We start from the raw sequence: 25,107 nt of genomic DNA, 5'->3' as shown, positions 1-25,107 counted from the left end.
CTGTATGTCTTTCTACTTGTGGATGACCAGCTGAAAAACCTGCTGCCACATTGTGGAAAGGTTAAAGTGGTGTCCCAAATCCCTGTCCATGAACTACACAATTTGTCTCTCTAATGATCCTCCTGTTCCTCAATCTGTTTGATGCTGATCTTGCTCCATGGCTGTGTCATTTTTTACCAGGCTTGACCTGTAGACCTAGATTTTTCTTTAATTAAAAGCACAATAACTTTGCTCATTAAATGTCCTAATAAGTGACGAGAATTCTACAATTTTGGACATATGCTTAATTGCTTTCTTGCTGTGAGTTTTATGAGAACCTTGAACCAGGAGAACATTTGTTTAGCTTAGCATACAGACTGGAAGCAGTGGGACACATCTAGCCTGCCTGTGTTTAGTTCTTAATACACTTACCAGTCCTTCTCAAGCTAACACTTGACATTATTAAAGCACATAATGTCAAAAACTCTAAGTGGATTTTTTTTACACAAAGCCAGACTGATTCACCCTGCATCTAGTTTTTATGCTAGGCTAAGCTAAAACCTTAATGCTTCCTATGTAACAGACCTTTCTCAAAGTAGTCTCAATCTTCTCATTGAACACCAGGAAAAAGAAGAAGTAAGCATGTTTCACAAAATGCTGGTCTAGTCTTAACATGATTTGTAAATAATACTGGTCAAGTCAATTCTAGCTAGTGCAAGCTAGACTCTGAACATCCATAATATTGTTTCTGTTTAACACAACATGCTGCAGCACTAAAACCCTTTACAACATTCATGCATTCGCATAACTGTACTGTCAGCCTTCATGTCATGTTCCTGCTTCATGAGCCCGTTATCTGCTTACAATGGTAATCTGATATGATTCTTCTTACTGCCTTGTTCATTTCTATGATGTGTACATAGTTTGCATTTGTCTACAGGCACAATACACTGATGAATGTTTATTCAGTAGGTTTATAGCAGGTATTATATGAGATGAACATCCCATTATATGGCTGTTGTTCTACAGTCGAACATGCGATACAGTGTAATACTGATGTGGATAAACAGTGTTCATTTCCATTTCTGTTGCATGTTATGAATAACAAAGACTGCTTGAATTTCACATCACAGGAATTTATTGATGTCAAAAGATAAATACATTCAGTTCTACCGTGACAGAGTTTACAGTTGAATCGTGTGCTTTTTTTCCTCAATGCTGATGTAACACTAGAGAACCACTAAGTAGAGAAATAAACAGACCAAATTCACATACAAATTCAACATTACAAACCTTACTCTGTCTTCCTGACACAGTAAAAGCTAAAGAGAGCAGTCCACTACTCCAAGGTGCAGCAGTTCCAAATCTACAGTATATACAGTACAGCTATTCAAAATAATCAGTTCTCAAGTAACATTAACAAGATAACACACTGACTTAGAACCCAATTTTTCAAGGTCACAACAGAGGTGGTATGTTGGCCGATGAACACAACAAAGACATGGACATTTTGCTTACTTTAAGCAAATGTGCACTTCTAAGTGGCTATCACAAGAGAGTGAAAGAGCTTTTTCTGGGCTTATATATTCTCACTCAGCCTCTTTTACAAAGTAGTTCTGATACAAAAGGTTTAAGCATGTCGAGTTGTGGGAAGAGTTTCACCTGATTTTCCTATTTTCTATTGGTACTATGCTTCATGTGTGTTCAATAGGAATAAATAAATAAATAAACACATAATTTGGTAGTGTGAATCTGTAAATATATATATATATATATTTATATATAATCTGGAGCAGTTAAAACCTGCTGACTATCATCTCTTAAAGGCTAGTTCATCCCTTTCAGGAGTCCCCAACCCAAACATCAGTTTGCTCTGTGTTTGTGTCGCGCTAGAGAGGTGAACCTGAAAACAAAAACATGCTTTTATTAAAGGGAGACTTTCAGTCCATTCATGTCTAGGAAAAGACAAAAAACACAACTGCATGGACGGATTGAGGTGTATGAATTTCTCACGTATGCTTGTTGCATCTGGCTTCCAGCTTGCCGTAGGAGACACTTGGTGTGATGAGACAGGACGGGACAAACGGATAAGAACACGTTAGAAGTGTGTGCGTGTGTGAATGAGTGAGCGTGTGTGTTTCTGTTTGCAGTATGAGGAAGCTGGTCCGACACTACAGGGTGTCCAACAGCCAGTCAAACAGGCTGGACAGAGACTGGCCCTCCTCTTTCTCGTGTAGCTTACAGAACTGCAGCACAGCGCTGAACAAGTCCGCAATCCGCCATGACTTCTGGGACATCAGATGGACCACCCTCTGGAACTGGGAGGAAACACGCAGGTAATGAATCCAACAAGAAGTATCTGGTCATCAAATTTGCTGAGAAATGAAGGAATTTAATGTTTGTTTTTGTAAGACAAAAGTAAATTCCCCTGCTTTTGTGTTTTTGGTTTTACACTATGCCTACCTTTGCAACCCTCTTCTCTCTGGACTTTCTGAAGTAGAGAGCGGGAAGGCCCAGCTCGGAGGCAGCAATCCACTGCAGGGCCACTCTCAGCTCAGCGTCCACGCACTCTGACTCGAGGTCGCAGTTAACCACCAACAGCATCCTGAGGTTCCCACTGCCGCCTGCTGTCCTCGCTGGACTGCTCTCTGAAAAATCAAAGGTGACAGGACACATTGTAGAAGGAGGGCATTCCCAGAGTACACACCGTGTATGTTCACTGTGTGTTCCTCACCTTGAAGGCACTGCAGGACTTCACGAACAAATCATTCTTTTCTAGACTTTTACACGCGATCATGCACCATGTTCAGCTACGTTAAAAAGAATTGTCCTTGGCTCAGTTTTGCTTTGAGATCATCTTTGTTGGAGTGTAAGCCATTAAACAAAGATGAACTTTGTGTTGAGACACTTCTGGAAATATGGGCCCTCTTTAATTATTGATAGCCATCTATATTTCAGAGAGAAGGATCACTTTGATTCATCCATTTGTGGGACTAATTGTACACAGAGCAAGCACTGAACCTCAAGCCACCCAAGAGCTCTCAGTAAGAAGAAAGATATGCAAGCAGAAGATGGAGGTGAATAATTGAGAAGTTGATAAAACACCAATGACATGACAGTCCATCAATACACTTACCAAAGGCATTCTCCTTGGTTCCTGCCACATGGCCTTTCTCTGTCTCCTCGCTGTGAGGAAAAAAAACAGTTACAGAAAAATACATTTTAAGGATAAGTTTAAAAATTTGAGATAAAGTTATTCACCAAAAACACTTCTAAAATATGAAACAACTGATTAGCTTAGCTAAAGTCTGAAAACTCAACAGCTGGCCTTGCTCTGTCCAGAGGTAATAAATCTGTCAATACAGCAGTAGTAGCGTGCACAACTCCAAACTTTGATTCAAAATAGTGTTTCGGGTGCACAGTAGAAAATCAAATCTTCAAAAACAAAAGCTCCGGCACTCACAGGATCATGGATGATTCAGTTTAATGTGGGTAACAAACGCGTTTCGTCTCTATGCTGTCTTCAGCATACTGAGGAGAACAAAGGAAATGATTTATATGCCCAGGGGAGATAAGTGAAAGGACCACCCAGCAAGAAGGAATGCGGGAGGTGTGTCCATACGACGACAAAAAAACATTTCACTTTCTTCAAATAACATGGACAAACTTTTTACATAGGCCAAATACATGGCAGAAAAACTAACAAAATGTCCTTGCTTCTACAGACAGAGTCAGTATATAAATAGGGGGTTACAACTGCCCGTTAAATAGAATAAATTAGAAATTGTTTTATAAATATATACCACAGTGCGTATAATAATCCGTAAGGACAAGTAGCATATATAATTAGATTAAGAGCTGCATGTCCCTACCAAATAGTGTAAAAACAGTGTGAAGAATTATATAGAATATAGAGAATTAGAATTTAAAAAATATATAGAATAAATATATATACTAGAGAGAACGTGATTACACAGGGGAACTTAATCTGCAGCACAAGTGCAGTGAAAAGTAACAGACAAATGTTTGGCTAATCTTATTTTAAATTAATATATAGAAATATAAATTTATACACATATACATACATAAATATATACATGTATATCCATATATACATACACACGTACAAATACATACACACATAACTACATCACACTGCACAATCTTAATAGGCATATATAATATAATGGTGCATGCCATAACTCATAAATACTAATTACAAGAAGCAACCAAGCAGCAGTTCTTCATTCAGGCCTTTAGGGCTCTCAGCTTGTAAAGAAAGAATCCAAAAAGCTTCACTCTGCAATAAACATCTGTTCACATCTCCACCCCAAAGAATGACCCTTTTCAATGCCCTGAAATTTGAGAGAACATACATTGTGGCCTGCTGCATTAAAATGTCTGGTGGAATGTCAGTGGTGTCTTTCAAGTAAAAAAGAAGCATATATACCAGTTGTTTAATGTGTGAATCAATAAATTGCGAAATAGGTTCCATGAGGGACTGGTTGCCAGCCACAATGGGACGTCCAGGGACTGGTTCAACGCATGATTTGTGAATTTTGGGCAAAGTATAAAAAATAGGGCGTACTGGGTGTTGCTGCAACATGAAATCAAATTTGTGTTTTAGAGACAAGTTGATCTTCTAGAGCTTTATTCAGAAAACAATTTATCTCCAGAGAAAATTTAATAGTGGGGTCATAACTAAATAAATCATTTCCTTTGTTCTCCTCAGTGTGCAGAAGACGGCATAGAGCCGAAACGCGTTCGTTACCCACATTAAACTGAGTCATCCATGATCCTGTGAGTGCCGGAGCTTTTGTTTTTCTCAATAAATCTGTCAACCCTGCAGCTCTAGGTCCACTACTTAAAGTAATAATCTCGAAGATTTTAATGTAAATAAATGTCTGTAATTCTGTTAATCTATCGCCAAATGAGGTTACACAATGGGGATTTAGCCTATGGCCTACTGATGATGAATGCCTTTGAATTTGCAGTATATAGTATTATTATGGACTGGGTGTCTGTGGTGATTTTCACAGAAAAAATCACAAGCGGTGCCCAGTTAGTGACACGTTTTCCATCAAGGTTGGTCTGCCAGAGAGGGTAGGCGGAGCTAAGTGGCTGCTTTTCCGGTCTCTGCAAGTGTTGTGAGTAAACAGTGATCTACTATGGCTGAACAAAGAAAAGATCGATGACTACAGATACAACTTCAAAAATAAGTGAAAATCCAAAGAAAAAGAAACAAATTTGACCCTCAAATGAAGGCAAACAGTCTAAAAAGGAAAGCGACTGTCAGCGTGGAAAATCAAGAGTTACAACCGGAGCCAACCGTGGACGTCACACATGCGACACTGTCTGGATATCTGGGAAGTGTGCTCCGGCAATTACCGTTTATCGCCATAGATGCAGCCAAAGAGAACAAAACTGAGATCTTCGAGATTACCACTTTAACACGTTGCACCTTGTTTGTTCAATACGGGCTTTTATGTCTATTAAACTTAAGCATAATTATCCATGCTATAACAGCAACAGAACACATAATTAGCAATAATCTTTCTTCTGCATGAGTGTTAAACCAGCAGCCGCTCAAATGACGATTGATTGCTGCGCTCTTCGTAACAAAATGAGAAAAGGCAATATTCTGTCTGACTAACATCTTGTCGTATAGAAAATTGCCATTATAGGCTTCAGAATGACACATTAATGAGAAATGTTTCAGCCCCGCGTTGTGACACTGACAGTTACCTGATTAATGTGCTCTGAGTGGGCACATCAGAAAAAGCATCCAGGTCCGCCACGCCTAGGCTGGATGCGCTGCTGGTCCCATTCCTGTTAACCAATACAAAAACAAGAGACGGCGTCATCCGCATGTTGTCTCAAGACACTCAACATGATCACTGACGTGTGAAGGGAACAATAACCAGGCGCAGCGATGCAGGTCATGTTGTTCATTAGCTGGTGATTAACATATAAATAGAAGCTGCAGCGGAATCGGAGGTTCAAGGTGGGAGAGCTGGTGATTTTTGTACAGCAGCAGCAAGCCTATCTGCATATGAAGATGAGCAGAGTTGGGTGTAGTTTAGGCGGGTAGGGTGGACAGGCAGGGCTGGCAGCCATGCCCATGTGTCACAACATGGATCAAGGGAATGAGGTGAGGCTAAGGTAAGCAGGTAGATGGCGAGTTTGCGAGGAGCAGCGAGTGTTATGGTGGTGCATACAACTTCCCCTGCAGTTAATTAAGTACAAAACAAGTATCTTAAATCATTGCATCATTAAACACATGGAGCCTTTCAGCCTCCCCTTTCATCTTTAATTCATATGTCACCATCTTTAGAAAAAAGTGCATTTAAATATTAAGTTTAAAATGTTAACTGTGGTGTTATAGTTGGTCCAAAATGTCTGTATATTAGTTGTTTTAAAGGCAAGTAAAAAAGGGGACCGTTTCTTAGAAAGCATAGCATGGTGCAGTGACTCAAGGCTATTAGTTTAGCTATTAGCGAAAGGTGTAGCAAAGGTCCGGACACATAGGCTTGTACAACTGGGCTGCAGGTAGGTGTGTGCCTGTGGTGCAGGCATGGTTCTGTATGCAAGCTATGGAGAGGGCTTTGGAGACTGAGCACTCTGCCATACACCACCTGAGCAGGTGTGGATATAGCAGCCGCAGGGGGAAAACTGGAATTGGAGAGCACAGGTGTCAGTAGCAATGGGCCAATGAGAGTGGGGTGAGGGTGGGAGTAGCAGCGTTTGGAGCAGCATCAAGTAGATACGGTTACTGACCCCTCGCTCAGCTGGATAAAACTACTGGTCTCCTCGTGGGGGTCATCCTCAGGGGTTATATGGGACCAGCTCCCCATGCTCTCTTCACTGCTAGCACTCATAGAACGCTTGTCCCGCTTCACTACTGCAGCCACCGCCACAGCTGGCCTGTCCCTCTCACTGCTGGGGAGAGCAAACCGCAAAGATGGTGGGAATGTCCGTCGACTAGATGTGCACAATATCTGCTGCTATGTGTGGTCACTGTTGTTCCAAAGTTCCTCTGTTCATTATTTATAGCAACATTGAGCTTTGTTTCAACTACAATACAATTCAAGAGGCAGAATCGGGACAGTTTACTCTTTAAAAATTATACAGTACAATACAAATCAAGGCTTAGGGAACTTGAAATAACTTTCCATTACATTAAAAGAAAGCTAATTAATTTGAATATCTTTAATGCATCAGCAAACTGCTTTACCCTGGAGATACTGTTGGATTTCCAGTTGTTTTTTCAGGAACTCATTTAATTAAGTCATAATCAGATGATTGAGGCCTGCCATCCTTGACAAGTCCAAAGGGAAATCATGTTTTATTGACTAGGTGAGTGATTGAGTTCCACTGTTACACAAGGGGCACACAGATTCACTCCACTTGTTCCAGGATTGCATGTATTGTCAAGAGAAAGGGAGCGTGTCTTGTGACTCTCTTGTGGCTTGGGAGCCTTTCAGCCGTTGCACTCTCATTCACTTGTAAACAAGTCATTTTTGAGCAGCTACATTTGTTTAAGACACTCAGTAAAAGACAAACAGAACACAAATGACTCCCCGCATCCAGGTAATGTATTTTCACTTTCTTCTATATAACTCTGTTGCACATTAGCTGCTCTTTCCACTTGCGCATTTTAAGCAGGTTCATTTGATTCCACACTGAGACGCACTATGAACTGCTCCTGTCTTCACTACCCTCAGAATATCCACTAAAATGTCTTCTGGGAGAGTCTACAGTCTGCTGCCTCTCTTGAAAGGCCACCCAGACTTTGAGTTTTTAGAATTGTAGCAAATCTTACTGAGTCCTTATCTTGCTAAAATGTCAGTCTGGGTTGAATAAGAAATGCAATGCTGGGACAGAATGCCTACCTCTACCTGTGCATGACAGACACAGAACTACTGGGCTTGGTGCTGCTACTGCCAGCCCAATTCTTCTACATGGAGTTTGCATTTAAGGCTATTTTTATATTCAGTTTAATAATATTTGATTTAAGCAGAAAAACATTAGGAAGTATGTCCTTGATTGGGTGTAGTAAAAGGTGCACTATCGCTGATATGATTTCAATGTGACTGTGAGGTTGCTCTAACTTGTTAACATCAATATAAAGCATAAAGCTTTGCAATGCAAACACACTCCTCAGTCAGGCATAAGAAATAAGACTGACTGTCTTTAACAATGTAACAATCAGAGGGACCCTTGACCTCAACACCATTCTTGTGCTGCCAAAGAACTTAAAGAGTATACTTTGGATTTTTTGAAGTGGTGTTTTATGAAGTCTTTATCAATAGTCAGTGTTACCTATAGTAGATGACAGTCAGCCAGGACCATGTTTGGAGAAGCCGGTCGGAGTATTGACTCAGAAGCTAAGCTTTGTACCACTGGGGATGGCATCTGCACCAAACATACTTTGCCCCCCAAAAAAGGTCAACCTAAAAAAAATTCTATATCTAAGTTTCACCACTTTGATTCCTTTGGCTCTACATATTCTCAACCCTAGAACTTTCATTACCGACGGATGTCACGCTCTGTGTTAGGCCTCAGATTAGCTTTGGAGACAAGGATAACTTTACAAACCAGAAAATAAAAAAACACTAAGTTTAGCAAATGGAGACAGACCGACAGAGAGAACTTTTGTGGGTTTTTTTTGTTAAGTTTTTGTATTTAATTATTTATTTAGCACTATCTTTCATCTTGGTTGGGTACAGCTGTGCACTTCAGTGTCTCCCTGGCATTTTTGCCAGTGGTTTTAACAAATCATCTATAGCAAAATTCCTTTGTTTGATCAAGCAGAAAAAGCAAATGCATGCACCTTATTTGAGATCTTCAGAAAAGTTAAGTTTGATTTCAGTCTGAGTTCGCAAGGGCAATTGCTGACACAACCTCTAATAATCATCATAATCTGGGTTGCCCCTGTCCACAGCGTAACATTGCTTAGCCTGCACATCAGCACTCCGGCCAGTTTGTCATAAAAGGGGGTCACACTGACTGCCACCACTGCAGGTTATACACTGGCTACTTGTCATTACCTCATCCCTTTTGATCTCTTGTGGCACCAAGCTCCTGAATATCTTAGTTCTGTAAATGTGACCTGATTATCTATGGTTGTCTTGTTGATTTAGTGTGTTAGCCATGTGAGAGTGCCGTTTCTACTGAACAAGGTGATTTAAAAATCCTCAGTGGATAAAAGATGAAGCCACTAAACGCTTTCTGCACACACAGTACATCACCCAGACAGTCACAGCCTAGCCAAAGGTTTGTCAAACCTCACACACGGCTAAAATAGATTAGCTTTCCCAGTGAATGGATCCTCTGTTAGCCTGCCAATCTGTGGTCAAATATCAAAAAAGCTTTTGTATGCTTGGACAGTTTCACGGGCTGGTTGTAATTTGTTTAATGCCTTTTTTTTAATCATAAATAATTATAATAATTCTGCTGTTGGGCTATAAAAAACTTTCTGCCATGGGGTGAGACCCTCACAAAGAACGACTATGAGCAGTATAATACCTGCTGCTGTTGGTTGTAGCTCTCTCTGTACGCTTGGTAGCTGACACCTCTGGAGTTGTTTCCTGCAGTCCTCCTGCTGTCCTTTCCGATTTTAAAAGAGAATCCTCATCCCTCTGATCTCCCTCAATGTGGATCAATGGCACATCTCTTGGGCCCATCAGGCGTGGTGCAATGCTGTCACTACTCCCGGACCCTACTCCAGTCCCAGTTTTGTCCCGGCTAGACCTACTTCGACCACAACTTAGATGGGATTGTTTGAACCCCCTCCTTCTTTCATCGACAGGCATGTGCGGCTGTGGATGCGCCCCGCATGTGCCCCCAGCTACATCTTGCTGGCTCCCCATCGCAGACCTGCCAATATCTACAATGTCCGCTGCAAGGCGATTGGCAAACTGCTGCACATGGGGTTGGGAGTCTCCTGCAGCCTCCAAGTCAATACTGTCCTCTGGATCAGCAATGATCTTGTTTTTTCTCATCAAGGACTCAATAGAGCTTGACCAGGTCTCATGAATCAGCATGTCAGTAATCTGGTCAGACTTGCCCCTTTGATAGAGGCAGGAGTCTGACTTGCAGAGTCCCATGGCGGACACCGAGTTGGTGGGAAAGATGTTCAGCGTGTCTCCATGCACATTGCGGGCAAATCCATCAAAAGAATTGGCCTTAATGGGTGAGTTGACAGTAAGTCTCGAGTCTGAGGAGCGCCGGTCTGGAACAGAGGACTGTCTTATACAGAAGGGTGTTCTGGGTGAAGGGGGGAACAGGCTATTGCTCCACTCTTTAGTCTTGGCGATCCCATACTCCTTGTTTTCCTTATCCATGTCCCGAAGCATAAACCTGTAGAACTCCTCTGTGATACTCTCTGTGCTAGACTGTTTGGAAAGGCAGGATGTGGTCCTGACATTAAGGTGACCATTTTTCTTTGAGGCAGCCTGTTGCACAGCTGCAGCCAGAATGCTGCTGGCATTTTTCCCTGCGTAGTAGTCCAGCAGAAGGTCAAAGCCCCTGCCCTCTGTCTCCATCTGGTTAACCATGAAACGTGAGAACTCATCTGTGATGCTCTCACAGCTTGACTGCTTAGAGATTGAGCTTCCACGGCTCAAGTTCTGTCCTAACCGACTGCCAGGGCCCAGGGTGTTGGGAGTGCCTGTAGGGTCTGCATCTTCCTCTGGAATGCTCTCATAACTAGATGCCTTCCCTCGGCTCCACCTCTCACACTGTAACCTGCTACGTGGCTGGCCTGTTTTGGAGGTATCTATCACATTTAGCTCGGGGCAATTCATGATCCTGGCAGTCACTTCAGATGCAAAGAGTGCAAATGGGTCCTGTAGTTCCTCAGGGTTGACTGATTCATCCACTACCCTGTTCACCAACCGCTCCATCAACTCCGGTTGCTCCTCAGTTTTCCTTTTGATCTCACTGAGACGTGGTGCCCGATGTTTCTTGGAGGCAGCATTTACACTTTGACCCTCTTTTCGCCTGAGCACTGAGCGGCAAGCAGGTATCAAGTAGGCTTCTGGCCCTTCATTAGATGTCCCTTTTAGGGCACAGAACCAGGGTTGTTTCCCAGTAGAGTTCTCCAGGCAGATGGCTGCTAGTTCTGTGGCCATAGACACCACTGTAGCAGCCAAATCATCAGCATAGCAAGTAATAGGTGTCTTTGACTCGGAATCCATTCTGAAATAGAGCAGGGAACTGCAAGAATTGAGGGAGGACTGGGGTGTTAGGGAGGCCTGTCTGCTGTCACTGCTTGTCCCAAGTCTTCCCCTCCTCTCTGTGCTATGAGCTGGGATTTCACTCCAAGGTTCTCTAATGGCACCACTGCTTTGCTGGATCTGATGGTGGTCAGAAAAGTCCCTGTTAGGCAAGGAGGCAGATTTAAATATATTTTGTCTGCATGTAGACTGTTGCTGTTGGTCTTTCCCATGGGCTGTGGAGGAAGATGCCATTTGACCACCTTCCTCAAGAACATGTTTCTCTTCCCGCCCAGGAACCCTGTTCAACTTATCTGTGCAGTTAAGGGTCCAGCTGTGGTTCTCTCTATTAGAGGACTGGCTATGGCCAACTAGGCACTGTAATTGATTTAATGGATCCTTGCTCTCTTTAGTGGTAGCAGGCTCCCTAGCACAGGTACTACCCTCTTGTGTCTCAAATGACCCTTGGTCACATCTAGAGATGTGACTGATTTTCTGCTGTGTCAGGCAAAGGATATCAAACAGCAAATTGTTTACACTGTCCTGCAGAAAAACTTGAAGATTTGGTGCATCTTTTCCAGTACCCTCCAGTTCTTTTTTCTTTTTTGCCTTCTCTAAAGCATGTTTGAATAGGCTGTCTGCCACCTCATTTATTAAATCATCAACTTCCCTTTCATCCATGTAGGATTTTTTTGGACAAGTAATGCCATCTACTATCTTGTTATGTGTGGCTTCTAGTAGTTGGGCTACACTCCTGTAACCTTGTGGCTGAGTCAGGACCTCAGCTGCCTCCCTGTGTAGAACTTCAGCAATATTGGCACGAAATGCTTCAACGCTGGTTCCCTCGGCCACACTGCAGTGCAGTGTGATAGCTGTGGAGGCCTCTGCAGCGGACATCAAACCACGGGAAGCTGTATAGGTTTCAGCAGAATCTGCGTCAGAATTGCAGCATTCCCCTGATTCCTCTGTAAGCTCCACAGCTGCTACAGCACCAGCTACCTGAGCCATGCCACACATTGCTGAGGAGAAGGAGTAGTCAGGTCTCTCCTCTGGTCCCTGCAGCTCCTCCTCTACTTCTTCCTCTGAAGCTGACTCCATGGTAAGTTTTTCTGTCAGCTGTGGGGTGGTTATGGTTCCAATGACACTGGCAGCACAGGCCAAAGCCACCTCTACATGTTTGGATGGGTGTTCCCCATTGTGATGTGGAATATGGGCCTGTGTCCCATTCTCCGGCACCTCTCTGGCTTTGGCAGTGACATCCTGATCAGGCACATGAGACACCTGGGTCTCTTGCCATTCTACAGCCCCGTCAGAACTGTCTGGGCTTTGAACTATAACAATCTTGGGGAGTTCAAAAGAGCAGGTGCGCTGTTGGGAAGGCTGTTTAGTCTTAGAGAGAGCAGTGGAGTTGGACGGGCGACTAGAGAGGGACACACTGACAGCAGCCTCAGAGACAAAGGAGGTTTCATCTTGAGAGAGGCGTATGAAGGCATCTTGCAGTACTGACTCGGCTAGATTGGTGGCGTAGTGACCAGCTGATTCCTTCGTATGAAGGCTGGCCTGCTGATGCCCTTCCTTTTTCAACTCAGCATCCTCCCTGTTCTGATGATTGGCCAGCTGTCCCCTCTGACATGCAAGTCTGACGCAGTGTTTCTGTGCCACCTCTACTAAGCTCTCTGCCAGGTCACCAGTCTCTGGTTCTGTGAAGAGACAGGAAACAGAAACACAGGGAATGAAAAATATGTCCTCATATATTCGGAGGTTGCTCCATTAGTTCCTAAAGTGTTACAGCAAAAGTAGAATATTACTCTCTTTTACCCTTTACTGAATATTGGAGCTTGTTTTTGTCTTGTGTGACCCATTAAATTTCCCTTTGGACAAAATTCCAGAGATTTATTTTCATTTATTACATTTCATTCATCATCAGGGTAACACAATGGCAATTATTACATACCACTCCCCTGAGTTATATATTTTCAGTCACACACAGTTTCTGTGCTTACAAAACAACTGCCTTGATAGTGCTGCCGCAAACAACAGGAATTACAGCATGTAATTCTACTCAATATGCTTTATTCATTTTATATACCTAACACCTGCTAAAAAAACCCAAATACAGCTAGAATACTGTTTACAATATTAAATTGTGAGTTTTAGTTTTAAGTCAACAATATTGTCAGAATAGTTCACACATTTTTGAACACCTTACTTTGCAATGAAGTTTTTTTATACCTCAACACTACAACCACTGCTGCACCACCCACAACTGCTGAAAGAACTATACGGACATCATATTGATTCAGGATAGAGTTGGCGGTGTTGCATCTTATTTTTGATAAGGGCCAGGTATAGACTAAATTTGTAAGGAATTTAACAAACTATCCAAATAGTTGGACAATTTAACACACACAAAAAAAAAAAAAAACTCTACAGAAGAGATGATGAGATTCACCATTTCTGAATCCATCATCCTCGCTGTCATCACCGAGGTGTTCTGAGGCAGTCTGGAAGTCCTCTTCTATAGACGAGATGGAGCGATTGGTGTCGTCATCGATCCGCTGCATTGCTGCTCGGCCCTGCTGAAGCTGTCGCTCCTTTCCCCACTGCAGACCAATCAGGAACTTGTTGATATCGAAAATGATGCTGCTAGGTTGGTTGTATCGTCTCTGCCCTGAACACTGAACCAGGCACACGCCTGTACTTTTCTGCTGCCCGACCTGAATGAAACATGCACAGATACCTATTATGCTTGCACACCAAGAGACACATAAATTCTCACACATCATGTGTATACCAAGATCTACATGCATACACAGGTAGTGCACACAAACAAAGGTACACACCAATGATGCCGAAACAAACAAATGACAATAACATGATAGATAAACATTTTAAAACTTCAGACGCACAGAGTCCTTGTAGTTCTCATACATGCTTTTATTCATTTAATCAATACACTATTAGCTTATTTGGCCTGTTCCTGCAAGTTTAATTGTCAATGCAGGGCTCCATTGGGTTGTGTATCGAGTCTAACAGGTGTTTTTGACATTTATGTATTTTCTAAGAGTCAAAAACTTCAATATGTTCAATAGCTATATTGAAGAGTTGACCTTTATTAGTCCTTCAGCATGTCTATGTTGACTTCCTAGCACTTGCTCTCAGGGGAATTCCTGTGGCCATGACGCCCGAGATCCATCAAAGTGCATCGCAGTTTCTCATCATTTTCCCTAACAGGTCAATGAGCTCCTGATTTACAGTATTTAAAAATCCTCAACCTCATAGGAATAAAAAGAAAGAATGTCTGAGCAAACAATCGTATGTATAAGTAACAATATCCAAATAATCAATGTAATAATGCCGAACTTCAAATTAAGTCATATTATGGAATTACTTCCCAAGTAAATTACAATTCCCTGAAATTTGCGTGCCGATGTAACGCAATCATTCAAAGGAAATGCTGTCATTGACAGGCCTCGGCAGTTATTGTGAAGTACCTGCAAGGTACAATCAAGCACTGCACACATATTTGGCCGTTGATCCACCATGAATGCTGACTACAAGGGCAAGTGCATTCCATTTAAATCACCAGCTCAATTTCCTTCTGCTCTCCAGGTTGTCTTTGTGCAATATCAGGAATATAATTTCAAGGGGGTAAGTGAAGGAAATGAGGATAAATTGAACCAATGAAACATAGCTTCTATTTATCGATACCTTTAAAAGCAGAAATAATATTAGTGAGTAAAAGTCGTACGACTGTTTGAATGATCAATTGCTCCGTACCTGCAATCCATAAATGCAAATGGTAGTCTAATCAAACACATGTTCATTTGCCTGAGTAGATGAGGAAGTGTTTGTATTGGAGTGTATGGGGGAGAACTGCTGGAGAACTGCTAGATAAAATGATTGCACTTCCTCCTGTGGATTTTTCATGGCACAAAAAGTTCAAATCTAATCACACAAAATTGCAGCACAAAAGAACAGCTTGCACTCTCTACTTCACTCTCCAGGCCGGTTCATTCAAAGGCTGAAAAGCCTTGCAAGGATTTGAGGACATCACTGCAAACTCACCTGAGAGGGGGAGTGTGGGTGTGTTTGGCAAGTGTCTGAGGCATCTAGGCCACCGAGCAGTAGGATCTCATTTTCTTTCGGCTGGTGGACAGTCAGTAATTCAACAAGCTTTGGCAGGTCTGGAGACACTGATGCCAATTTCTGCAGGAGACATGCCAAGCACAGAGACACAATGGTCGATGATTATTTAAAAAAAAGCTTTTCTCCGGGCAACCTCAAAACTGAACATGTGTTCACTGTTGTTCCAATTCAGAGACACATAATTATAAAATCCTTCCTGTGAGAAGGCCCGGGCGACACAGAATGCTTTTTAAACCCTGCCACCGCTGACGGCTAAATCTGCATATTAACTACACAAAATCAACCCTCTAATTCTGGTTAATGATTCTGAATCCATGGCAACGGAGCCAATGTTGTTACGTGACATACAATGACCAGAGTTACTGGTAGATAAAAAGTGGGTGTGAAAGAAGCAGGGCTCACAAGTTAAGAAAAGAATGAGTGTGGATGAAGATTCTGCTCACCTTGATGCTTTTTTCATCACGGTAGTCCGTTTTCTTGGGGTCCAGGTTTACAAAACAGATCTGAAAAAGACAATAAGACAAAACCTTAGACTGGAAATGTATACTGGAGGATTAAACAACAGCTGAGCTGGAGGAGTAGAGAAAAGTGTCCCAGTTGTCAGATGTGAGAGTGCTGTCATAGTGAAGTCACTGCATCGCCTTTCCTACTGCCATTTCTTTGTCAACACTTCTGCAAACCAGACATCTTTCCTCTTAGTGACTCACTGTTTAAAACTACAGCAGCTGTCTTCCCTGTCTGAGTAACCATTGTATGAGAATGTCTCTGATTGGCAGAACCCTTCCTAAAAAGACGTTCTTGTCTCTCAGGGGTGGCAAGCAGCAGGTGTAAATCAGCAATGATTTCCAATCCGTCTCTGTCACTCCTTTTCCGCTTTCCTCTTCCTCTGTTTCAACTCTCCCTCTCTCTTTGCTTCTGTCACACTCTCTGCCCCCTCCTCTCCCCATCTCACCCACCTTCGCCTCCGGCTGCACGTTTAATGGTGTGTGATGGAGTCTACATGTCAGTGCAGGGAGTCTGGGACAGTCCGCCGGCTGCTGTTTGATTCCACAGCACACAGCCTCAGATCTAAGCTGGCATAGCCGTGTTAGTCCTGTGTGGCTAAATGGATAACGCACGACACAAACAGCACTTGGGGTTTGGGGTGGGAGGGGGTTAGTCTCTTTGAGCACCCAAACTCAGAGTGTGCGCGTGCAGGGTGCTGTGAGTTGCTTTGGGAGAAGTGGTATAGTTCCATCTCGGTCACGAACACATACACTTCTATAGCACCGTCGACATCCCACCATGCTTGTCATTGCTAATCAAACCCAGTCGTAATGTGAGTCACTGAGGCAGTCTCGATCTTTTCAATTCAATACACGCACAGGTGGGATCCTGCTGGCTGCCTTTTACCTCTGCCATCTCCATATCCGCTCTGCCTGCTGCTATCTTCCCCTCTTCTCCCCTCTCTAGAACCTGCCAAAAATATATATCGTCTCAAATAATCACATCTTGACACAAACCGGCGTTTGAAATCATTCCCCTTGAACAGCCTCAGCGCTTGTGAGTATATATTTTCCATGATTTCCATCTTTCTTCCATTTATCTGGGTTGTATTTCTCAAGATTTATTCCCACAGAGTCATGTCAAGGTATAGAAGAAGCCGAGATCAAGGTCTATGCTTACTATTTATTATTCCTTCTTTTAAAATGTTCTCTGTCTGTTTTCTTGCAGCAGATTGGAAGTAAAACAGAAAACTGGTCAAATAAATAGGTGAATATAATGACGTGTGTGTTTATGTTTCAAAATAAGGCTGCAATTCTGCTACAGTTTGCATACTTCCCCTCCGTTGGAAAACAGCCAAAATGTCCTTCAGCTGACGCGGTAATGCGGCACATTCAGAACAGGCCAATTTCCCCCTCTCCTCCAACCTGGTGTCCTCAAGTCAAACATATTTTCCAAACTATTAGTTCTAATGTGGTGAAAATTGCCGTCAGTCAAGTATGAAAAACGTGAAGTCAGTGAGAGCTGACAATGACAGCATATTTAAAAAGGTTTTCCATTCTGTGTAACCTATCGCATTTATCTAGATACCACGAGATTGGGCCTTTTGTTACCTTTCCCTCAAAATAACAACAATCTATTCACTGATGAACATAAACAGCTTGTTCATTCACTTGTCTGTTGTTCTGATCAGTTTTTTGCGAGTGTGATGAGAACCTATTTGTCAGAAAAGCAGTTAAATGTCAAACGCATAAACACAGAAACCTGAGATTATCCTGCGCCCTTTTACTGAAAACAAAGACAATAGCTTGATTTTTATCACTAAATGACCCTAGTTTCAATGTTTTTAATATTCAGCAGAGTGTTTTCATACTTTTGTTTCAGCTGCTGAAAATATGCTTGGAATAATGGCTTTGAATTTTAACTTGATCTTCTGTATCTGATGGCAGACACATGCTCTTTATCTTATCTGACTTATAGCACTAGCATGCAGAGATCCAATTTGGTACCAAACTCAATTTTAAATTCTTATCCAAAGTACAAACATGTAAAGAGGAATGGTGTCCTTGTTGGGAGCACATTGGTATTATTCACTTGTGCTGATACTGGAAATCATCCCAGAAACGCAGCCACAACACCTTCCCCTGCCTGCTAACACATCGCCCACAGATAGCACACAGTTAAAGGAAAAGCGAGGCAAGTGATCCATGATTTGACCTTCAGACGGGTTAAAGCAATTTAACCCTAGACGGATAAAGCCAAGAGGCATTTGTTCTAAATTTGGGATTCAGAGAACCACATAGTCATATCTCAGTGTCCATGTGTGATACGAGCCCAGGGACATGCTCTGATTCCATCAGATTTTCACAGACTTAGCAGACAACACGCGCCTACCTCATACTGTCTCTGAAGGTCTGACCACATAAACAACAGCTGAGGAATATAAAGAGGGAGAGGAAGAAAAAATACAGTTACAGAAAGGTTTAAAGTAATATTTTGTTATGTGGATAAATTGATACCACAGAGGTCTAGCTTTGATCGGTGCTCCAATTAGGAGCAACAGCAAATCATAACACTGTTCGGAGAAGTAGTGATTACTGACACATCACTGATTTTCTTTATTAGCATTCATTTGGAAGCTCTGGCCACATGAAGCATCTAAGATAAAGATGTACTCTCGCTCATTTGGTCTCCACCAACTCCTGAGGGAAATACCTAGCTTTGTAGCACCAAAGTGCTCTGTTATTTTCACCAGCTAGTTGCTAACTTTCTCTGTTAGCTATGTGGTTCTGAGCTGCTAGCATAAGGCTATATTTTAGGGGTTTCCTGGCAAAACAATGACCTGCTGCATCTTGAAAAAAGGCTATGAGAGCCATATGAATTAACCAAAATTGTAAAGTCATGTCTAGTCTGGCCAGCTAATAAGATAAATGCTGACTCTCACCTGTTTGGTCTCTGCCAACTCCTGAGAGAAATACCTAATAGCGGCTAGAAGTATTTTCCCAAGCTAGTTGCTAATTTTGTTTGTTACCTGTGTGGTTCTGAGCTGCTAGCATATGGCTAATTTTAAGGGGTTTCCTGGTAAAACAACTAGCCTACCTATTGCTGCATCTTGAAAAAAGGCTATAAGAGCCATGTGAATTAACCAAAATAGTAAAGTCATATCTCTGGCCACTTGATAAATCTAAGATAAATGCTCACTCTAGCTTGTTTGGTCCCTGCCAACTCCTGAGGGAAATACCTAGCATAATAGCAGCTAAATGTCCTTTTATTTTCACAAGCTAGTTGCTAACTTTGTCTGTTACTGAGCTAACATATATGCTATATGTTAGGGATTTCCTGGCAAAACAACGACCTGCTGCTTCTTGAAAAAAGACATTGTCTCTGCTGGGAGAGACAAATGCTTATGACATCCACCCAACCAAACAGTCTTACTATGACATGTTGCAGCAGTACTGCTTTGCTATTGAATGCATATTAGCCTAAATATATCATTAAGCAGTGTAAATAAACAGCCTTTAAATTTTCCTGTATAATGACATATCTAGGCTGTGTCTGAACCCTGGCTGCAGCAGAGATCTGGGTGTCTCACCACATCTTCTCGCTTCACTAGGTGCTCAACCCTCGTAAATCTACAGCTGGGTGCATCGGTCCAGCCAACCAGAGTGAAACTCAGGGTGACTCTGACCACCTGTGCTGATGGACCAAACTGGACATTAATAACCCAACAGGAAGTAGCTCTGGAAGCAGCCTCAGGGAGTGCTGGCAGCAGTGAAATGGAGCATGTTTCGGTTCACTTTGAGGAAAATGTTTATGATTGTATCAGTGCGTTTGGAGCTTGAAGGGCATCTCGACTTGTTCTACTTTGTAAGTCAGCATTATTGTTCCTTGGAGTATAGACTAAAGAGGTCACATGCTGCAGTTTTGTCCTTCCTATGTGAGGCTATATGTTTTCTGATTAACCTTGGAGAGAAGTTCATTCCTGACCTTGGACACAGTAGGCAACTAAACTATCTCACCTGCTAGCTTGCAAGCTTTCAACCGTATCACACTGTTGTCATGAGCAGATAGGGTTTGCTCAAATGTCATGTAAGTGGTTAAGGTGAAAAGCGAGCTCAGTAGCAGTTTAAGTTGTTTTTCAGCTACTTTTAAAGCAGGAAAGGCGAGTGACTGGACCTTGATCTGTGACAGCTTTGTTAAACTACTCTTTCAACTCCAATTTAACTCCTCTGCTTTGACATGGAAGGACTGCATGGTGTGTATTTGTGTGAGTTTGTAATCCACTCAACACAGACAAATTGGTGTAAAACGTTAAATGCAATTTAATATTTATGTAGGAATGGACTTTAACAGGGCTACAGATGAAAAATTCTCAACAGCCAAAATCAATTACAGTGTGTTTGCTTATTGTTCGAGGCGCAGTGTGTGTGTGCCTGTGTGTGTTACTCTAACAATGCACACACAAGGGTACAATTGTCCCAACTTATTTATGCATAAAATCTCATTTAGCCCTGGACATTCAAAACTGTCAGGCAGGCACATTTCTTTCTTTCTTTCTTTCCTTCCTCAACACTACACACATGAACACATACACATAGTAATACAGCTTATGCAGAAGCTAAACAGCAGAATACAATATTATGTGGACAGACGTGGTCAATATAACAAACCACTAAAAACATTTTGGTCTCCTTTGTCCATCAAAGCTTCCTTCCTCCTCAGCACCCTCCATCTCTGCTCTGATCCTCCCACACACAGCTGCTGCTCTTCGTCCTTCTGTCTCCTTTTTCTCTTTAACTGTGGCTCTTTTTTCTTTTGCTCTTTTTCTTGACTTCAAACACAGAAATATTTGTATTTTACTGAATATTTAGTCCTTCATATATTGTATTTGTGTTTTGGCTGTGGTGTTTCCTCCCAAAGGAAACATAAGTATGGCTACTTAATGGATTTGGCAACAAAAATTGGGGTAAATTGTAAACCCCCAACCAGTGCTGCATGGGAAACGTAAAAGTATTCATTCTTACATTCCCCTATTTGTTGTTAGGACTTCTCTCAGTGGCCTGCAAATTTAATCCTTTTAAAGTTTCATTTAAATCAAATTAGGTTCTAGGGAAATAACATTAAGGCTCCATGACTATTTCATTTCAATTTTTCCATACGACTCACAAGCTGCACAGTGCTGCTGTAGAGACCAGACATGCTGATCTCGCACACTGGTGACTATAAACAGCCTTAGTCTGTGCGCATAAATTTGAGTACATGATAAAAATGCAAAACAGTAGCTGTTCAAGAAGCAAATCAGGAAATAGGATGACAGTCCGCATGCTACACATCAAAGTTGTCCAGGCTTGTTTTTCCCGCTGACTCAGCTGCTTTTATTTATCTGCTTTTTAGCTTCAACTCTTTTATCTACAAGTAAAACATTGAAGGATGCAGCATCATTGAGAACAGATGTAAAAATAGAGTGTACTGCCTTTTGACTGGTTATATGCAGTAATATGAGTAGTGAAAATCAATTGTGCATGCACAGAGAGAGAGAGAGAGAGAGAGAGAGAGAGATACAATTAGTGTTTGGCTGAGAGTTGCTCTGCTTCGTGCCCTGGGCTAAAGAGAGCATCAAGAAGCTGGGGCTGTCATGGTTCTTCTCACAACATGATAATATGGATATGTGATGGGGAAAAGGGAGATATATAGCATCTCTGTGGAATGTGTATATCTCCCTGTGAGGTGGCAAATGTATACATTCACCTAAGGACCGTATATTAATCAGTAAAAACAGACACAAACATGTTAAAAGGTTTTTGTAATTGAACAGAAAACCCTTAAAAGGCCAGGACGGAAATTTGGAACAGCAGTTTGTGCATCTTTGAAATTAATAAATTGTAATGCGTTGTTTTCACGCTTGGAGAAGTGCTAAGACGTGTTTTCATCACAATTTTTTTATGCCAAGTGTTATCGTCTGAATAATTTCCTGTTAAATCATCAGAGAAGTGCATATGAAATGAGATGTGCTTGTTTTAAGAGAAACTTAACACTGAATTGACTTTGATGGGAAAGTAAATAACATGTACACACTTTGTTACACATGCCTGATCACAGTTTATGTAATGCAACACAAGAGATTCTTCTTTTTTCAGAGATTCTGTGCACTTCTGAAAGTTTAACAAGGCAAAAAAGAAAAAGGCAAACGTAAACGCAAGACAGGGATGAAGAGTTACAAGAAGGCTTGTCTATACAGATGAGTTTTAAACTGCTTCTTAAAACTGCCCAAAGTTTCAGCAGATCTGATGGATTGTGGAAGATGATTCCAGAGAGTCGGGGCTAAAACAGCAAAGGCTGTCACCTTTTGTTTTGGTATAAGAGCGTTTGGAATGGATAGAAGGCCGAGACTAGATGATCGGAGTGGACGACAAGTAGAAAATAGAACAAGAGGGTCTGAAATGCAACCGGGCGCGAGGTCATGCAGTGTTGACAGGAAGCCAATGGAGGGACACAAGACCAGGGGAGATATGGGAGCGACGGCTGGTTCTAGTTAATAATCTGGCAGCTGCATTTTGAACTGACTGTAAACGATTGAGAGATGATTGGCTGAGGCATGTGTAAAGGGAATTACAATAATCTAGGCGGGAGAAAATAAAAGTGTTAATTAAGAGCTCGAGATCTGAAGAGGAGATGATGGTCTGATTTCTTAGCTGCAGGAAACAGGACTGAACAAGCTTAGTGTTATGATGGTCAAAAGTCAAACACTGCTGTAGAAAATACTGAGATAGTAATTCAGTGCATTGGCCAGTTATAGTGTTTGTATGTAATCTTTGTTTAAAGCTGTCCTGTCTATAGTAACTTGGGCCTACAGTGCACCACCAACAGCTAACATGCACACATTGAGGCCCCAGTTTCACAGCATCCCAGTAAGTAAAAGGTTATTTGATTACAGGCAAACTTGTTTGGTAAACCTTTATCTAAACCCTGTCTGCACTGTGTATCTAAAGCTGTAGTTTTTCAACATGTCAGATGCACAGTGAGAGTAAACGATGAAAAGAAGAGTTTCAGGTTTAGAGTAAAAAGAAGGTTGGTGTTCGTGCTCTGACCCTGCTGTAAGTCAGCGCTGCTGCTGCTGCGGCCGGTGGCGTATTTGCTCTGTTCTCCCTCTCTGCAGGCCGTAAAGGGGACAGGTCAGGACGCTACACACTACCCCAGTGTGAAGTGTTTGAATCTTGTGATGAATGGATCGCTCTCCTCTGGGGTCTGCAGGTTCAAAGCAGGTAGACAGATAGCCAGAGGAATGGACAGAGTGTTTCTGCATTGGAACATTTTTGGCAACTGCGAGCATGAAGTTGAATCCTGCACGGTGACTTTAGCTCTCCCTGTTTGATTTCGATTGTCAAGTTTTTACTGGAAAGTTTTTCTCTGACCAACTTTTGTCATTATGTCTCAGAGTTAGTGTTTACTCCAATAAACACACTGATCAGTGTAAAGGAAATACAACATGCAAATCAGATGCACAGTAAACATTTGCCTTGCAAAGGTGCCATCGTCTTAAAAAACGCTCACCCAGTCGGATCTCCCCGGGGTGTGATGGGATTCAGTGTGACTATCACAGCAACATAACACTTCTCTGTGGCCTCATGCATTAAAACATGAGCGAGTGATCAAAGGTGACAACATGATGCAGCCAGAGGTGGATGATGGAGCCAAATACAGCCAATCCCGAGCTTTTATCTGTTATTTAGCGCACAGTTTTTGGACTTTTGCGCTCACTGTTTCAGATTGATATCCTCGACTCTCAAAAGAACTATTGGACTCATTTTGTTAAGTTTGGACGTAAAAGTAAAATCAAATTAGGCTGTTTTAACCTTCCTAAACTCAATTCAATTCTATAATTGCTTTGGTCCATTAAAACTAAAAGACGAGACAATTTAAATTTCTCTCTTCATTACCCTCGTTTGTGTTCTTAAGTATCCAGTAACGCCAATGTCATTTGTGGACTCTTCTCATTCTGTTTGGATCAGCGTTCATCGTCTCACCCAATTCTTTCACTGTTTTCACCCCCCTTCCTTCTCTCTGCCTCCCTGTACAGTTCAGGCTGGGGCAGAAGAATTTATTTCCCACCCGGCGTCATCAATCGTAAGCTGCCGTTTGATTGATTGGCCGCAGAAAACCACGGAAGAGCCAAACGTGGAATTGAGAGCCGGACGAGCAATCCGTCACGTCAGGGTCCGAGAGCGATGCTGCAAGGGGACGGGCTGCATCTGCTCGCACTCGCATTAAAGTTCCCTCTTGATTCATAGGAAACAGACACAAAGTGAGGAAAACAAACGGCCATTGTCTCATTTAAACAAACCAGTGAAGATGAAGCTGTGTTGTTTTTCTGTTCACAAGAGAACAATGAAGATAAAGCTGTTCGCATAATCCCAAACTCAGGTAGGAGCTGGAGGAGAGGCGGCCTGTTCTGCGGAGACAAGGACGGCACAGGTGATGTCTTTGTTTTCTGCTTGGCAGCCATCATAAATAGAAAATTCCGGATGAAAAATCAGGAGGCAGAAGAAGAGACATGGTGGATGCATAAATCTACTTCCTGGAACTCTATGTTATGGTCAGCAGAGCATGTTCAGGCCACTAAACCGCCAGGAATGGATAAAATACTGAAAGCTGCATTAAATATGAACCAACTCTGAAACTTCTCTGATAAAACTCTCACACGGTTGTTTGAATCATGTGTGCATGTTGTCCTACATAACACAGCTGCTGTCTGGGGGTTTCAGGAACATTCAATTCAGCACACGTCTGCTCACACTTACAGAGTGTGACATGAGTGTGAGAGAACGCTGCTCTTTGCTAAATTACTGCTATTCCTGTTACCGTGGCAATGATTAAACACTCGAGGCATGTTTCAGTAGGAAGTATGGAGGAAAATAATGTCAAAACACTTACTGCTGCTGCTACTGGCATTTATTCTGCTTAAAACGGACCAGCTACAGCCCGCGATGGAGGAAGTAAAAATAAAAAGTAACACCTGCTCGTGGAATGACTGAGTGGTTAAGAGAAACTGCAAAAAGTTTTAATGGCTTTAGATGAGGCGTGAAAAAGGTGTTTCAACTGTGTTGAATCATCCTTTTATTATTTTGAATTCCTGATGATGACCCCCCTCTACCTCCATTAAAACATTGACTGTGCTGAGAACTGAGAGAGAGCGCAGAAGCAGCACTAAACAAGACTACAAGTCTTCAACAAGGCTGCTAGCTGTGTGAGGCTGAACAGGATTATCCCTATGTTCCCA

General features: G+C 42.1%; 1 protein-coding gene across 2 annotated transcripts in view; it reads right to left on the bottom strand.

Annotated features, from left to right (window-relative positions):
- Positions 1–1,094: 1,094 nt before the first annotated feature.
- Positions 1,095–25,107, bottom strand: part of sphkap (SPHK1 interactor, AKAP domain containing) — a 31,048-nt gene continuing 7,035 nt past the window's right edge. The window contains exons 4-12 of one of the 2 annotated variants that reach the window (XM_069668888.1): positions 15,791–15,850; positions 15,267–15,407; positions 13,651–13,915; positions 9,508–12,898; positions 6,757–6,918; positions 5,725–5,808; positions 3,116–3,165; positions 2,443–2,627; positions 1,095–2,297 (exon numbers count right to left, since the gene is read on the bottom strand). In XM_069668888.1, coding sequence (XP_069524989.1) covers positions 2,151–2,297; positions 2,443–2,627; positions 3,116–3,165; positions 5,725–5,808; positions 6,757–6,918; positions 9,508–12,898; positions 13,651–13,915; positions 15,267–15,407; positions 15,791–15,850 — 4,485 coding nt within the window. In that variant the 3' untranslated portion in view covers positions 1,095–2,150. The remainder of the gene's footprint in view (positions 2,298–2,442; positions 2,628–3,115; positions 3,166–5,724; positions 5,809–6,756; positions 6,919–9,507; positions 12,899–13,650; positions 13,916–15,266; positions 15,408–15,790; positions 15,851–25,107) is intronic. The other variant, XM_069668889.1, reaches the window with a different exon arrangement.

The sequence above is a fragment of the Semicossyphus pulcher genome, unplaced genomic scaffold (assembly GCF_022749685.1).
Source record: "Semicossyphus pulcher isolate SPU_LCO1_2020_fin unplaced genomic scaffold, fSemPul1.0.p SCAF_19, whole genome shotgun sequence".
Lineage (NCBI taxonomy): Eukaryota > Metazoa > Chordata > Actinopteri > Labriformes > Labridae > Semicossyphus > Semicossyphus pulcher.
The sequence above is the reverse complement of the archived record's forward strand: the minus strand, read 5'-3'. Positions and strand labels throughout refer to the sequence as shown.